Source organism: Dama dama, chromosome 33, assembly GCF_033118175.1.
Source record: "Dama dama isolate Ldn47 chromosome 33, ASM3311817v1, whole genome shotgun sequence".
Classification (NCBI taxonomy): Eukaryota; Metazoa; Chordata; class Mammalia; order Artiodactyla; family Cervidae; genus Dama; species Dama dama.
In genome coordinates this window covers 10,497,652-10,512,733 of record NC_083713.1, presented here as the reverse complement: position 1 = coordinate 10,512,733, position 15,082 = coordinate 10,497,652, and the positions used below count along the sequence as shown (strand labels likewise).

Genomic DNA, 15,082 nt, shown 5'->3' with positions numbered 1-15,082 from the left:
CTTCCTCAGGGCAGCCATTCCCAGCCCTGGTTTTAGTTAGCATCCCTTCATGTGCTGTTATTACATCATACACTTATGGCATTGTTTAAATACAGCTGTGTGCTTTTTGGAGGAACTAACCTTGGGGCTTTGCGTCTGCCTGTTGCAGGGTCTCCAGTGCCTCGCTCATAACCAGTGTTCTGAAAGTGTTTATTGAAGGAACGAATGACGTTAGAGGAGGGATTCCAATTCAGGACCACCTCAGAGCCCGGCGCCTTGCCAACCCCACCTCTGCCTCTGTGCTTCCTCGGAGACAAGTTGTCAAAGTAAGAAATGATAGAGATGGTGGCTCAGCTGGTGAAGAACCCACCTGCAGTGCAGGAGACCCAGGTTAGATTCCTGGGTCAGGAAAATCCCCTGGAGAAGGAATAGGCTGCCCACTCCACTATTCCTGGGCTTCCCTGGAGGCTCAGATGGTAAAGGATCTACCTGCAATGAGGAAGATCTGGGTTCAGTCCCTGGGCTGGGAAGATCCCCTGGAGGAGGGCATGGCAACCCACTCCACTATTCTTGCCTAGAGAATTCCATGGACAGAGGAGCCTGACAGGCTACAGTCCATGGGGTCACAAAGAGTCGGACATGACTCAGCAACGGAACTGAACTGGACTTGGGCTCTGAGCACCATGCTGTGTGTTGTGTGTTCAGTCGCTCAGTCCTGTCTGGACTGCAGCACGCCAGGCTTCCCTGTCCATCACCAACTCCTGGAACTTGCTCAAACTCATGTCCATCGAATCAGTGATGCCATCCAAGCATCTCATCCTCTGTCATCCCCTTCTCCTCCTCCCTTCAGTCTTTCCCAGCATCAGGGTCTTTTTCAATGAGTCACCTCTTCACATCAGGTGGCCAAAGTATTGGAGCTTCAGCTTCAGTCCTTTCAATGAATATTCAGGACTGATTTCCTTTAGTATTGACTGGTTGGATCTCCTTGCAATCCAAGGGACTCTCCAACACCACAGTTAAATACCATCAATTCTTCGGTGCTCAGCTTTCTTTATTCGTCCAACTCTCACATCCATACATGACTACTAGAAAAACCATAGCTTTGACTAGACGGACCTTTGTTGGCAAAGTAATGTCTCTGCTTTTTAATATGCTGTCTAGGTTTGTCATAGCTTTCTTCCAAGGAGCAAGCATCTTTTAATTTCATGGCTGCAGTCACCATCTGCAGTGATTTTGGAGCCCAAGAAAATAAAGTCTGTCACTGTTTCCACTGTTTCCCGTCTATTTGCCATGAAGTGATGGGACCAGATGCCATGATCTTCACTTTTCGAATGTTGAGTTTTAAGCCAACTTTCTCACTCTCCTCTTTCACTTTCATCAAGAGGTTCTTTAGTTCCTCTTCACTTTATGCCATAAGGATGGTATTATCTTCATATCTCAGGTTATTGATATTTCTCCCAGTAATCTTGATTCCAGCTTGTGCTTCTTCCAGCCCAGCATTTCTCATGATGTACTCTGCATAGAAGTTAAATAAACAGTGACAGTATACAGCCTTGATGTACTCCTTTCCCTATTTGGAACCAGTCTGTTGTTCCATGTCTGGTTCTAACTGTTGCTTCTTGACCTGCATACAGATTTCTCAGGAGGCAGGTAAGGTGGTCTGGTATTCCCAACTCTTTTAAGAATTGTCCACAGTTTGTTGTGATCCATACAAAGTCTTTGGCGTAGTCAATAAAGCAGATTTTTTTTTTTTTCTGGAACTCTCTTGCTTTTTCTATGATCCAAAGCATGTTGGCAATTTGATCTCTGGTTCCTCTGCCTTTTCTAAATCCAGCTTGAACATTTGGAAGTTCACAGTTCACATACTGGTGAAGCCTCGCTTGGAGAATTTTGAGCATTACTTTACTAGCGTGTGAGATGAGTGCAATTGTGCGGTAGTTTGAGCATTCTTTGGGATTGCCTTTCTTTGGGATTGGAATGAAAACTGACCTTTTCCAGTCCTGTGGCCACTGCTGAGTTTTCCAAATTTGCTGGCATATTGAGTGCAGCACTTTAACGGCGTCATCTTTTAGGATTTGAAATAGCTCTGCTGGAATTCCATCACTTCCGCTAGCTTTGTTCGTAGTGATGCTTCCCTAAGACCCACTTGACTCCGCAAGCCCAAGTCCAGATTGAGTTCTAAAGGGGCGGGGCGGCGGGTGGCGGTGAGGGATGAATCTTAGCCGGGATGGGCGCCGGGCCTCTGGGAGAGCCCCACCCACGGGTGTACAAGAGCGCCCTCTCGCGGCGGCGCCCCGGCCGGCGGCCCCAAGCCCGAGGACCAACGGCTGCTGCCCGCGCGGGTGGCAGGACCGCAGGCGAGGCCCAAGGCTCCCAGGACCCGCGGGGGAAGCAGGCCTCGCAGGCCTCTGCTCAGCAGAGTCCCGCCCAGTCCCTCCCTCGCCCTCGGTCACTCGGGGTTCCAGGCGGTGAATTCGGGTCCAGGCTAGAGGCCCTTCGAGAGGACTACCGTCCCTGACCCCGGGAGTACTCTGGGCACCGGTGTGGATGACGTTTCCTTTTCCTGGACAGACTCATCGCAGAGCAGGTTGCTTCCTTTTCCTCGTCCCTTCCCTTTTCCCGCGTCTGTGTGTGCGTAGGGCCAGGACTTGAGGATGGACTTGAGGAATCAGTTTGTTCTGATTCTGAAGGTGTGAAACCTAAGGCCCATCCTCTCTTCTTCCTAGCCTGGTTTCTGCCTCTGTAGTGTTGGGCTCCCAACGCCTGTCGCGGAACTGGGTTCTCCAAGTATCCTGCCAGAACCAGCAGCATCTAACTTTTTCAGAAGTGGAAATCCTCTGGCCTCACTTCTACCCCCCTGAATCTCTAGAGTAGGATCCAGCAGTCTGCCCGAACAAGACTCAGGTGATTTAAAAACAGCCTAGATTTTGAGAATCACTGTACAGAGAGACCAGTTAAATGAAAATTTTTGTGTATAAAGAGCTGGGTAAATAGATGCTCAGTAAATAGTAGTTAGGTTATTATTCCAGAAATGGAGAGGCACTGCATAGAATCCCATTTCTACTGAACAGAGATACAACACTAAGGAACTATTTCTTGTCTTTGCTTTTTTCTTTTTTTTAAAGCAAGTGTTTGTTTTCTTGCTTTAAAAAAACAAAACAAAAATCCTGAAAAAATTGACCTTGTGAAAACGCCTCTACAACAACAGAAGAATAGGTATGCAGCAGTATCTTCTTATATATAAACTTGTTTCTTTTTGATATACTTCCTTGTATCTTTTTACCTCTTTTGAAAAGCATATTATGATTAATGTTAAAAGTTCTAAAATTTTAATTCAGATTTCAACTTTCTTATGCTGCAATTAGTTTAAGCCTGAAAAAGATATTAGAACTACCATGAAAGAGTTGCTCAGTCATGTCCGACTCTTTGTGACCGCATGGACTGTCAACTACCAGGCTCCTCTGTCCATGAAATTCTCCAGGCAGAATACTGGAGTGGATAGCCATGCCCTTCTCTAGAGGATCTTCCCAACCCAGGGATCAAAGCCAGGTCTCCCGCATTGCAGGCAGATTCTTTACTGTCTGAGCCACCAGGGAAATCCATAGAACTACCATATCATCCAGTAATTCCACTTACGTGTATTTATTCAATGAAAATGAAAACACTAACTCCAAAAGATATATAGACCTTCATATTTATTACAGCATTATTTACAACAGCCAAGACATAAAAACAACCTCTTGACAGATTAATAGATAAAGAAAGTGGAGCATTTATTTACACATACACAGTGAAATATTGTTTAGCCATAAAAAAAGAATGAAATCTTGCCATTTGTGGCAACATGGATGGCCCTTCAAGGCATGATACTAAGTGAAATAAGTCTGACAGAAAGAGACAAATGCTATATGGTCTTGCTTAATGTGGAATCTCAAAACAAACAAAAAACAAACCCAAGCATAGGTAACAGAGAACAGTTTGGTGGTTGCCAGAGGCAGAGGGTGAGGTGGGTAAAATGGGTGAAGGGAGTCAAAAGGTACAAGCTTCAGTTATAAATATGTCATGGGGAAGTAATGTATAGCGTGGCAACTATAGTTAATAATACCAGGACTTCCCTGGTGGCACAGTGGATGAGAATCCACCTGCCAATGTAGGAGACACAGGTTCAGTGCCTTGTCCGGGAAGATTCCACATGCAGCTGAGTCCCTGTTCCACAGCCGCTGAGCCCACGCTCCGGGGCCAGTGAGCTGCAACGTCGGAAGCCCACGCACCGAAAGCCTGTGCTCTGCAACAAGAGAAGCCACCGCAATTGAGAAGCCCATATATTGCAACGAAGAGTAGTCCCCACTCGTCACAGCTAGAGAAAGCCCTTCCAGAAACAAAGACCCAGAGCAGCCAAAAATAAATAAATGTTTATAGTTAATAATAACATATTGCATATCTGAATATTGCTAAGAGTAAATCTTTAAGGTTCTCATAAGAAAAAAATTCTGTAACTATGTATGGTAACAGATGTTAACTTGATTTTTTGTGGTGATCATTTCAAAATATATACAAGTATTAAGTTACTATGTTGGACACCTGAAACTAATATAATGTATGTCAATTATGTAATGGTTGACCATGAAAAAATTAACCATAAAGATGAAAGGTATAGATTTATCTCTTGAGAAATTCAGCTTCATTACCATGATAAATTTTATTGCTTGTCTTTTCCTTTTCATTCATTTCACTGCAGAAACTTCAAAAAGGACACAGTAGAATTAATTAGAAATGTTAAGATTGCCCAAAAAAGGAGCACCTAGATTTGATCAAAGTCAAGATGAAGAAACCTACCTGGAAAATTTAGCTGTACAGAGAAATGCTTCTGCTTTTTTTGAAAAATATGATCGGAGTGAAGTACAAGAGTTGCTAACTACTGCACTAGTTAGCTGGCTGTCTGCCAAAGAAGATGTTCGCTCTCAACTAGACATGCCGTGTGGAATTATGAGTCAAATGAATAACGTAGGCTTCTCCACTGCAATCCTACTGACTCCTGTGGACCCTACTGCCCTCTTAGACTATAGAGAAGTCCATCAGATCATAAGAGAATTGGCTGTTGGAATTTATTGCTTAAATCAAATTCCTTCAGTCAGTTTAGAAGCTAATTACGATCAGAGTTCTTCTTGTCAATTACCCCCAGCTTATTTTGATACCAGAATTGGGCAAATTCTGATCAATATTGACTATATGTTGAAAGCACTATGGCATGGAATATATATGCCCAAAGAAAAACGAGCGAGATTTTCTGAATTGTGGCGTACCATCATGGACATTGATCCAGATGGGAAGCCTCAAACAAACAAAGGTATATTTGCAGAGTTTAGTTCAGCAGGTAAGAGAATTTAACATGTTTTATTTTTATTAGAATCCTCTTTTAGAAATTAAAAGTAATTTATATATGATTTGGTTTTATTTTAGCCACATTTCTTAGAGGAGATTTTTTTAAATTCCAAAGAATCTATCTTTTCAATAATCTTTTTTTTTTCAGTGTCACCTTTTGAATCTTGGTTAGAACCCGAACCACAGGAGTGTTTGTTTGCTTTTTACTACTGTGTGAAGTTCAAATGCATGTGAATAAGATTTGCTTGATGACAATGAGGCAGCCTGACTCACCAGCTGTGGGTTGGGTACCCAGATGTGTTCCAGGTTCTGTAGCTTTTTGTGTACCAGCAAGCAGTGCCGTCTCTTGGAGATGGTACCTCTATGTCTGCTAATAGCTCTCATTTCCATGCAAGGTCATCAACTTCTGTTGAGAAGAGAGTCCAAGAGTAGTGAGTTTAGGCAGAAATTCTCCTCCTCTGGGAGAGAATTAGTCTGTGATGTTGGTGGAATCAGCACAAATGCCACTGGATAGGCGTTTATATCCTCTACTCCTAGGACTGAAGGATCACTAGCTACTAAAAAATCATAGCCATAACTGGAACCTAAAAATCTCTTCTTGTTGTTCAGATCTTTGGATGATTAGGGTGAAGTAATGCAAATGACTGCCAGTAATAGCTAGTAAATTCCATTAAATTTCTGCATTGCCTTGACTAGTCTGGTAGTTAACTCTTAAAGGGTGCTGATATTTTGACATCCTATGGATACATTGTTGAAGAGAATATGGCATGGTCAAAATCTTAAAAACTTCTGTTAGCATTCACCCACAAGTTCTATCATTTCTGGTAGTTTAGGACCTTCAAGGCTAGTTCAGGTCACATGAAATATAACTAAACTAGGATATAATTTTAGTAGTCAATGACTCCTCTATCCTGGAAATTGTCTAGTAATCTATTAACTAGTCACTGGAAGACTGTAAGGAACATGGCACAAGTCAGACGGTGTTTCCGCCTGCTTGCATTGACCAAGATGTGTCTGGAAAAGTAAGTTTCATAGTTTGCCCTTCTTGATCGAGATGGTGACAGGAGCTTTGTGAAGATCTGAGCTCCATGGAGGTTATTGAGGATCAGCAGGAGTGGACGGCAGCTTTTAGCGATGTTAGAGCTTTGACAATCCTGACAAAAATTGGGTTTGCTTCTCTTCTGTTTTCACAAAAATTATTTTGAGGCCCTCATTGGAGAAGAGGTGGGACTAAAGAACCATCATTTCAATCTGGCATGTGTCAGGCAAAGCACAGGCCAGAGATGACAGACTGGTAAAGAAACAATGACCCCTTTTTAGATTCTAAGTGGAAACTAGGTGGATATCTAGGTGGAAACTTCCATTATAGAAGTCAAATTCTGGAGCGTGATCAGGGTTAGAGGTGCACGTGGAGGATTCAGTCATTCGTATGTAGAAGTCACAAGAACCTTTAGACCATCCCGTGAGAGCATCAGTCGTAGGAAGAGACGTGATCAGGGCAGGAGGGAGCACATGCCCTGTTTTGTATCTAAGGACAGAGGGCTCCCGCCTAGTTGATGATAAAGCATATCAAGCAACTTCGCAGCCCAGCTTCGTCTATTGAATCCAGCTGCCCATCCTGTCTGAGGCCACCCTCTATGAGGATTCCCTCACAGGGGTGCTCCTGGTTGCGGGGATCAGAGCCACATAGAAACATTCTAATCAAGTTGTAGGTGGAGCTGGGGAGCACCCAGAGACTGAAGTTGTCTGTCTTCCATTGTCTACATTTCCAGGGGTGATATGCAGAATTAATTATCAGTACAGCTTAAGCACTGGCCAGTTAGGACGGACATCAGTAATAATGTTGGAACTAGATCTCAGAGGCCTCCCACTTGCCATATGTACCCTTTGCTGGATCATGAAGCTTTCTAGACTGTCCCGGGGGAGGGCGGCATTCAAAGAGCTCAGGGCTAGAGCAATTCAGTTTACCAGACAATATCAAAGGTATTTTAACAATGTAGCCATATTGATAGATAGCTAAATATCAGTCCTGGACATTTCTTCTTAATTCTTTCCTGGATGAGAATTCATGTCTTGACTATTATGATCCTACCTTTAAGCTATCTCAAAATCATCCACATTGGTTCATCTCAGCTACAACACACTGATACATCTTTTCTCTAGCCTTACATACTGCAACTGCCTTCTGACTGCTCTCTCTGCCTATGATCCCTTTCCACTGACAATGAATGAGGCTAGAAATCATGGAAATCCAGTCACTCTACCACCATGTGCCTTGGGAGAAATACTGGGTTACGCCAAAGCACTTTGTAATATGGGCTGCCGAACAGGCAAAGAAGCGCATCGTATGTGGACAGAGATTTTCTTCTCTGTCTACCACTGTTCGGGAGTCTGCTGAAGACCCGGCAGCACCAGTATGCCTCAGGCACTTAGCAATGGTACAGGGCAAAGAGTGGTAAAGGACCCAGCGGCTCATACACCAGCGGCTGGAGCAGTCTGCAGGGGGGAAGCTTAGCGAGACAGCAGGGATCCGTACAGGTTCCCATCACCCACATCAGGAGCATCCCTGTGAAATCCTGCAGGGCAAGCATCAGATTTTGGGAAAGGCACCTGGACTCTCAGGAGATGGGGCTTTTATGCTGCATGCTTAAGGATGTACAGGGTCAGATACCAGCACACGAGTGCAAAGTGGATTAGACTAGGTTGCCCCCCAAATTAGGGTCTGAAATGAGGACTTGAGTCAAGGTAGTTTATGACTCCAAGGGACAGGAAATGCATAGAAAAGGAGGCATCATCAACCCAAGGATACGCTGGTGAGCTTTCACCACTTAGATAATGAGTTACGGTTTGGCTGGGACTCTGGGGAGTCACACAGAATATACTGCAGGATTGTCAGCCTGAGGGATGGAGGAGGGGAACATGTATTCCCTGGCTTCTCTCCTGCATTGCTCAAAGATTACCTGGGAGTTAACCCTGTGTGCAGATTTGTTCATCCGTCAGAGTGACTGACTGGATTCCATCGGGAGTCGCACACAGCAGTGAAGAGGAACCCCAGGGCAAAAGTAAGGGCCACATGCTGCATCTGAGGCAAGGCGTGGTCAGGTTACATCTGTGTGGGGCTGGTCCATGCGGCGTGGTCAGGTTATATCTGTGTGGGGCTGATCCATGCGGTGTGGTCAGGTTACATCTGTGTGGGGCTGGTCCATGCAATGAACCAGAGTGACATACAGATTGCCAGGGAACACAAGGCGTCTGATAGCATGTGACTCATGGCGACTTGGCTTTAGTCCCATGCTCCCCATTTAGTCCTGGTAGTTGCTGCTATATAGCGGCAAGATGCTGGGAAGACTTGCTATTTCATCTTTCATGGTTGGAGAGACAGCACCTCCTCTCTTGACTGTGAGTCTGGGTTCAAACCTTGCAACTGACCATGTGATTGCCTTAAAAACTGTGCTACAATGGATTTCCAAGGAACTCTGCAGGAAGCCAACAGTACTGGGGGGAAGGAAGACTTTTGTGAATCAGTGAGGACAAGTTCAACTTCAGCTCTCTAATGACTGCACAGCACAAAACCACCAGGAAACACCACCCTTAGAAAAACAGTAGCAACGGTAGTGGAGAGTACAGCACACCAAAAATCTGGTCCTATTCTCCAGTTTGCTGAGAAAATATGCTAATCAGGGCATCTCCCTTGATCTGATGACCTTATTTAATACCAAAAGGTGGTAGGGTGAAACTGTTATTTTTTTATTCCTTGACCTTTGTCTGGAATGCTCTTTCCCTCACCCCACTCTTCTGCATTCCTTCCCAGGTTATTGCTACTCATTTTTTGCTGCTTGATTCAGACACTACCTTCTCTGTGCACATTGTACCACTTTTTATTGAAATTGTTGGCTTCATCTCTGTCTTCCTTAATAGATTTTCTTTGCTTGAGAACTCGAGAGCACAGAAATGTGTCTTTTTTTGTCTTTAAATTCTCATTACACCTACAGTGCTTTGTTGTTATTTAGTCACTAAGTTGTTTCCAACTCTTCAACCCCATGGACCCACCAGGCTCCTCTTCCATGGAGTTTTCCAAGCAAGAACATGCCATTTCCTTCTCCAGGGGATCTTCCTGACACAGGGATCAAACCTAGGTCTCCTGCATTGCAGGCAGACTCTTTACCAGTTGAGCCACAAGGGAAGCCCTTTTAGTTTGAGGAACTGATGGATAAATAGTGCTTTTAACTATGGAATGAAAGGAATGAAAGAAAAGCAAATTTGGGGGAGAGGAAAAATGGATTTTGTTTGGGAGTGCTTCTAGGACATTCAAGTAAAGATACTAATTCATTTTAGTTCAGTCGCTCAGTCATGTCTGACTCTTTGTGATCCCATGGACTGCTGCATGCCAGGCTTCCCTGTTCATCACCAACTCCTGGAGCTTACTCAAACTCATGTCTACTGAGTCAGTGATGCCATCCAACCATCTCATCCTCTGTTGTCCCCTTCTTCTCCCGCCTTCAATCTTTCCCAGCAAGAGGGTCTTTTCAAAGGAGTCAGTTCTTGACATCAGGTGGCCAAAGTATTGGAGTTTCAGCTTCAGCATCAGTCCTTCCAATGAATATTCAGGACAGATTTCCTTTAGTAAATCACTGGGGGGCCTCTGCCCAGATGCCATTATCTTTTTGACTGGTCTGTTTCCTTCTGTCTCCTGCTTTGAGGGGGCAGTGAGTCTGCCGCCTGAGAAGCGGAAGGGGCTGTGGAGCTCTTCATTCCCTCTACTTCCAATATCTCAGCCTTTCTGCCTCTCTGAGATGAGAATTGACTTGCTGCATTTTGGCTCCCATCCACCCAAGCCAAATGCTCTAGCTTGTATTTGATCTATTCTAACTGTCAGAAACACTTCAGTTTCTTTTTCATCTCAATAATTTATCTTACTCTTTTGCAAAAGGGATATGAATCATAGTGGTCGTCTTAAAAATCCAAGCCTATTCTTGCTTTTTAAATATGTAGATTTGAGGAAGGAAAAAAGGAAAAAGAAAGGGGGTAGGCACGCTGACATATTATTTACATTGTAAGGTACATATGTTACAAACAAGCACCATATTTTCTACCAAGTCATATTTTATGATTCTAAGCCATTTTCTCAAGCCTGGATTAAAGTTGTCTAAGACAATTTGACAACAAGAAATGACAATTTCATTATAAATGGAAAGAAAATGTAATGTAAGAAATTTGTCATTTATAGTATAGAGTAACACTAAGTTTTAATTCTTATCTCATTATGATTTGTTAGTAGGAAAGTTATTTATTGTATATATTTAGTTTCTGTTATCGGCAAGGAGAAGAAATGTGTATTATAGGAACTGAATAAACAAATACACTTTATGCCCAAGTAAGAAGCTGATTCTTTGCCTAAAGGAAGACCATATTTCTTGTTGTTCTTCCATATTTTCTTTAATTAAAGATGAGACATGTTATTATGTTTCCATGGTGTTGCGTTATTCCTTCAAAGAGAATGAAAATCAATTCTTTTTAATTCCACAAGCTTCTCTCTTTCTTTACTCTGCTTAGTTACCATGTATCCATCTGCTTTTCTTCTTTGACAGTTTCAATGGTATTTCATTATTCCTTTGCTGTCATTTTGGAAGAATTTTGAGATGAAACTGTATTCAATCTATTTATCCAGAAGCCAAGTATGAAAATTTCACAATCTTAAATCTTTCTTTTTTACTGTGAAGGTTTGATTGATATTACAAAGGATCCAGACTTTGATGGAATCTATGATGAAGACATGAATGAAGATCCAACATATGATCCCAATAGCCCTGAAGAAAAAGCTGTATTTATGAAATATGCAGAAAATATCCTACTAAAGATGACATTCAGCACCACACAAGTTCAACAGTGTGAAAATGTTTTTATATTTGAAACAGCCTATTGGCTGACTAATGCTATAAAATGTAATCAGGATAATCTTGATATTTGTACCTACCAGAGATTACAGCAAAGATTATATCTTCAAAAAAAGATTATTCAAAAACACTTTGAGAAGAAAAAAGAAATCAGGAAAGGGATAGGATACCTAAAATTAATATGTTTTCTGACTCCATTTCTACTGAGCTTAAAAAAGAAGATGAAAGTTCCATATTTAAGTGGTCTGCTTCAGCCTTTTTCAGGTAAGAGTATTACCAAAATTATATTTAAAATGTAGATATATCTTGAATTTATGTTTAAATTCAATTTTGTTTATAGTATGTGGGTCCAAGCATATAACCAAGCTACAGCATGTTAAAAATAAAAAACATGTTAAGATTTGACAGGAAACAACAAAATTCTGTAAAGCAATTACAGAAAAGCAATCTGCAATTCCTTCAATTAAAATACAAATAAATAAAAAACAAAACGTGATATCTCCAAAGTAATTAAAAATGCCTGGTATAGTCACATAGTAAAAGGTACATGTCTTTATCAATTACGAGGATGACTGAAAGACAAGATGATTTCTGAGATATGTTATGTCCATGACAGGATGACGCTATATCATAGCTCATGCAAAGGATAAATTCAGTGCACTCCTACTCAACATCCCTATTGTGTTTTTCAGGAAAATTAGAAATTGACCCAGATTAACATGGAGCAGTAAAAGATCATGGAGAAGGAAATGGCAACCCACTCCAGTATTCTTTCCTGGAGAATCCCATGGACAAAGGAGCCTGGTGGGCTACAGTCCATGGGGTCGCAAAGAGTCAGACACGACTGAGCGACTGACAGACACACAGACACAAAAGATCATGAATGGTCTTACATTTCTGAAAAGAGAAAGATGAAAATGTATTAAAAATTTTAGTAATATATTGGTCCTATAACAAAAGAGTAGACCAGCGTAAGAGAAGAGGGAGCTGAAATAGGGTCATGTTTATACGGAATTTGACAGGAATACAGAGCAAACTATTCCTCCCAGATTAGCACACAAATTGTGTATTTTCGTTGGTGCTTAAACATATAGGCTTATTTATAGCAGGTTTTCTATTCAGATGGCAGATTTTCAGTAGAAATTTTGCAAACCATTTAATGAAATTTGTGTCATGAGAATTATTATAGTGAAGCTTATAATCCATACCTGTGAACTATTTAAAAATGAACTCATGACAATCTTGACATGGACATGGACATGGACATCTCATGGACAATTGTCCAGGGATGTGGGTGGGGGGAGTGTCTTGTGTATGGAACTAATGTGCTCTTTAGAGGATGTTAGCTCTACCTGTAATGACTTACTATTTAAATTATTGGAAACAAATATGACTAAATGTTAATAATTAATTTCCATGTGGTAAGATTTGGGTGTTACACTTTTCTTTGTAATTTTCTGGACCTTTCGCATTTCTTAAAATATATACCTTATATTGAGGAAACTACATTCTGGTAACAAATCAAAATACTGAATAAACCTAATCCTTGCCAGGATTTTAGAAAATTATTTTTAAAAATAAATGTTATATGAGTAGCTTTTTAGGAAAATAAGCTGATTATTTTTGTCATATGAGAGATACCCACCTTTTCTTTATCATGTCTCTCTTCCTTAACTAGCTCAGATAACTTTTGTTTATTTAACTAGAGAGTCTCCATGGCACAGAGTTTCAAATTGCTTTTGATAATTGGGGGTATAATATTAGTCTTGAGCTCACACATAGTAATCAACAAGTAAATTAATGTTTTGAGTATTCTTTTGAAATGTCTATACAAGGAAACTATCAAAAATGCCCAAAACATATGCTATAAATATATTTCAATATTTAAAATATACCTTGAGCATAAATAATTTTATAGACTACAATTGTGAAGATTTCCATTTCACATGGATTCTTTTCACTTTATGTAAAAATGAATTGAGACCTCCAAAATATGACTGCTTATATCCTATTGTTGAACTTTTAAACAAAGTTTTGCTTTCGTCTTTTTGAGATGACAAGGTCAAGACAGAGCGAGAATTGCCTCCATTTATTTATGGACGAGATTTTAAATGCCAAAATTTTGACTACAAAGAGGATCAGTATTTTCATGTTCATGGAGGAATTGAATTTGATATCAGCACCCCTTCAATTGAGAATGCTTTGGAAGATTTTAAGGTTTATATTATTGTTGTTCCTGAAATTGTTTGTCATTTCACAGCTCTTTCATCCTATTCTCCACCCAGAAGGAGTTTCTGTTTGGTACAGGCACTAGGCGGCTCTCCAAACGATGACCTCCACAACGCACTAGTTTCTTCACACATCACACAACATACGTGAATTAAGTGCAAGTCTGCGTAAGACCCCGTGTTAAATGTCAGAGGCACAACGATCATCCTTGCAGAATTCATAGGCTGTATCTGCCCTGGAATAGTTAACCGAGTATAGAAGAAATCCCTGAAAAATTAACTACACATTCTTCCACTTTTTCTCAAGGATTAGCACTAGAACAGAGATCCTCCAGAGTTTGAGAACAATAGTTCTTCATCTGGAAAACATAACACATTTCAATTGTCATTGCTTTTCTACCTTTTCCACATTAATTTCTTGTAAAAAAAAAACTTTCCCTCAAATCCAAATTAGGGATTGTATACATTCAGTTATTATCAGAGTCTCTTGGGATATTTTATTAAAAATTTGTTATTTACATGTATTAAATTTCATCTAAAATAAGTCTTACTGTTGTTTACACTTGTTTTTTTAGTAACATAATTTATATTTTAGAATAACTTAGAAAAAATACGGGATTGTGCTGTTAATACATTTGCAGAAGACACAGGATACAAAGAATATTACTCAATACCAGTCATGAAATTTAATGGAAAAAGGTAAGGAACTGTTAGTAACTATTCACAGTATCACAACTTGTTGAAAGCAGAAAACAGGAAACTGTCAAAATGCGAAGGCTAACTTCAAACTTCAGGATGGAGATCCTGAAACAATAATAACCCCCATGAATGACTACAAACTCTCTAAAGTATTAAATGTTAGATTTATGACTTCAAACACCTTGATACAGTTTCCCTGGTGGTTCACTGGTAAAGAATCCGCCTGCCAATGCAGGAGATTAGGGTTCGCTCCATGGATGGGAAAGATCCCCTGGAGAAGGAAACAGCAACCTACCCCAGTATTCCTGCCTGGGAAATCCCAGGGACAGAGGAGCCTACAGTCCTCCATAGCCTCATGGCTACAGTCCATGGGGTCACAAAAAGGTTGACATAACTTAACATCTAAACGACAATAACACCTTGATACATTCTGTGTAATAATCCTTAGACATGGTAATTCGTTCTTACAATGAACACAATGGTTAAATGGGGATGGAGGTGTTTTTGTCATAGAAAATTGTAACTGTTACAGAAAAAGTTTTGCCAGCATTCCAAGTCAGAAAAACTTGAAATTTTTTCTTTATTTTTTTTTAACAGCTACTATGTGATCAGTTTTGAACTTGAAATTTTCTATCAGCAGCTATATAAGACACAGTGGTGGGGAGCCATAAATGAAATAGTGAACAATTTGAGGCTAAAAAGACTTCCGCTAACAGATGCTCAATTACATGAACAATTTAAGAAAAAATTTGGTTTCAAGAAAGCTATGAAATGCAAGGTATTTCAGTGATTATCGCATAATTTAGTATAAGAAATTATAAATAAGTATCTCAAATTTTTATCATAGGGATAAATAATAGGTTAAATGAAGTCTTGAATATGCAATTAAGATTCTACATT

The 15,082-nt window shown here is 40.7% G+C and overlaps 1 protein-coding gene across 1 annotated transcript in view; it reads left to right on the top strand.

The window, feature by feature from the left end:
- ANKAR (ankyrin and armadillo repeat containing) overlaps positions 1-15,082 on the top strand; it is a 57,389-nt gene that overhangs the window by 2,598 nt on the left and 39,709 nt on the right. The window contains exons 2-7 of the mRNA XM_061135787.1: positions 149-369; positions 4,718-5,353; positions 11,082-11,519; positions 13,309-13,472; positions 14,079-14,182; positions 14,780-14,960. Coding sequence (XP_060991770.1) covers positions 4,753-5,353; positions 11,082-11,519; positions 13,309-13,472; positions 14,079-14,182; positions 14,780-14,960 — 1,488 coding nt within the window. The 5' untranslated portion in view covers positions 149-369; positions 4,718-4,752. The remainder of the gene's footprint in view (positions 1-148; positions 370-4,717; positions 5,354-11,081; positions 11,520-13,308; positions 13,473-14,078; positions 14,183-14,779; positions 14,961-15,082) is intronic.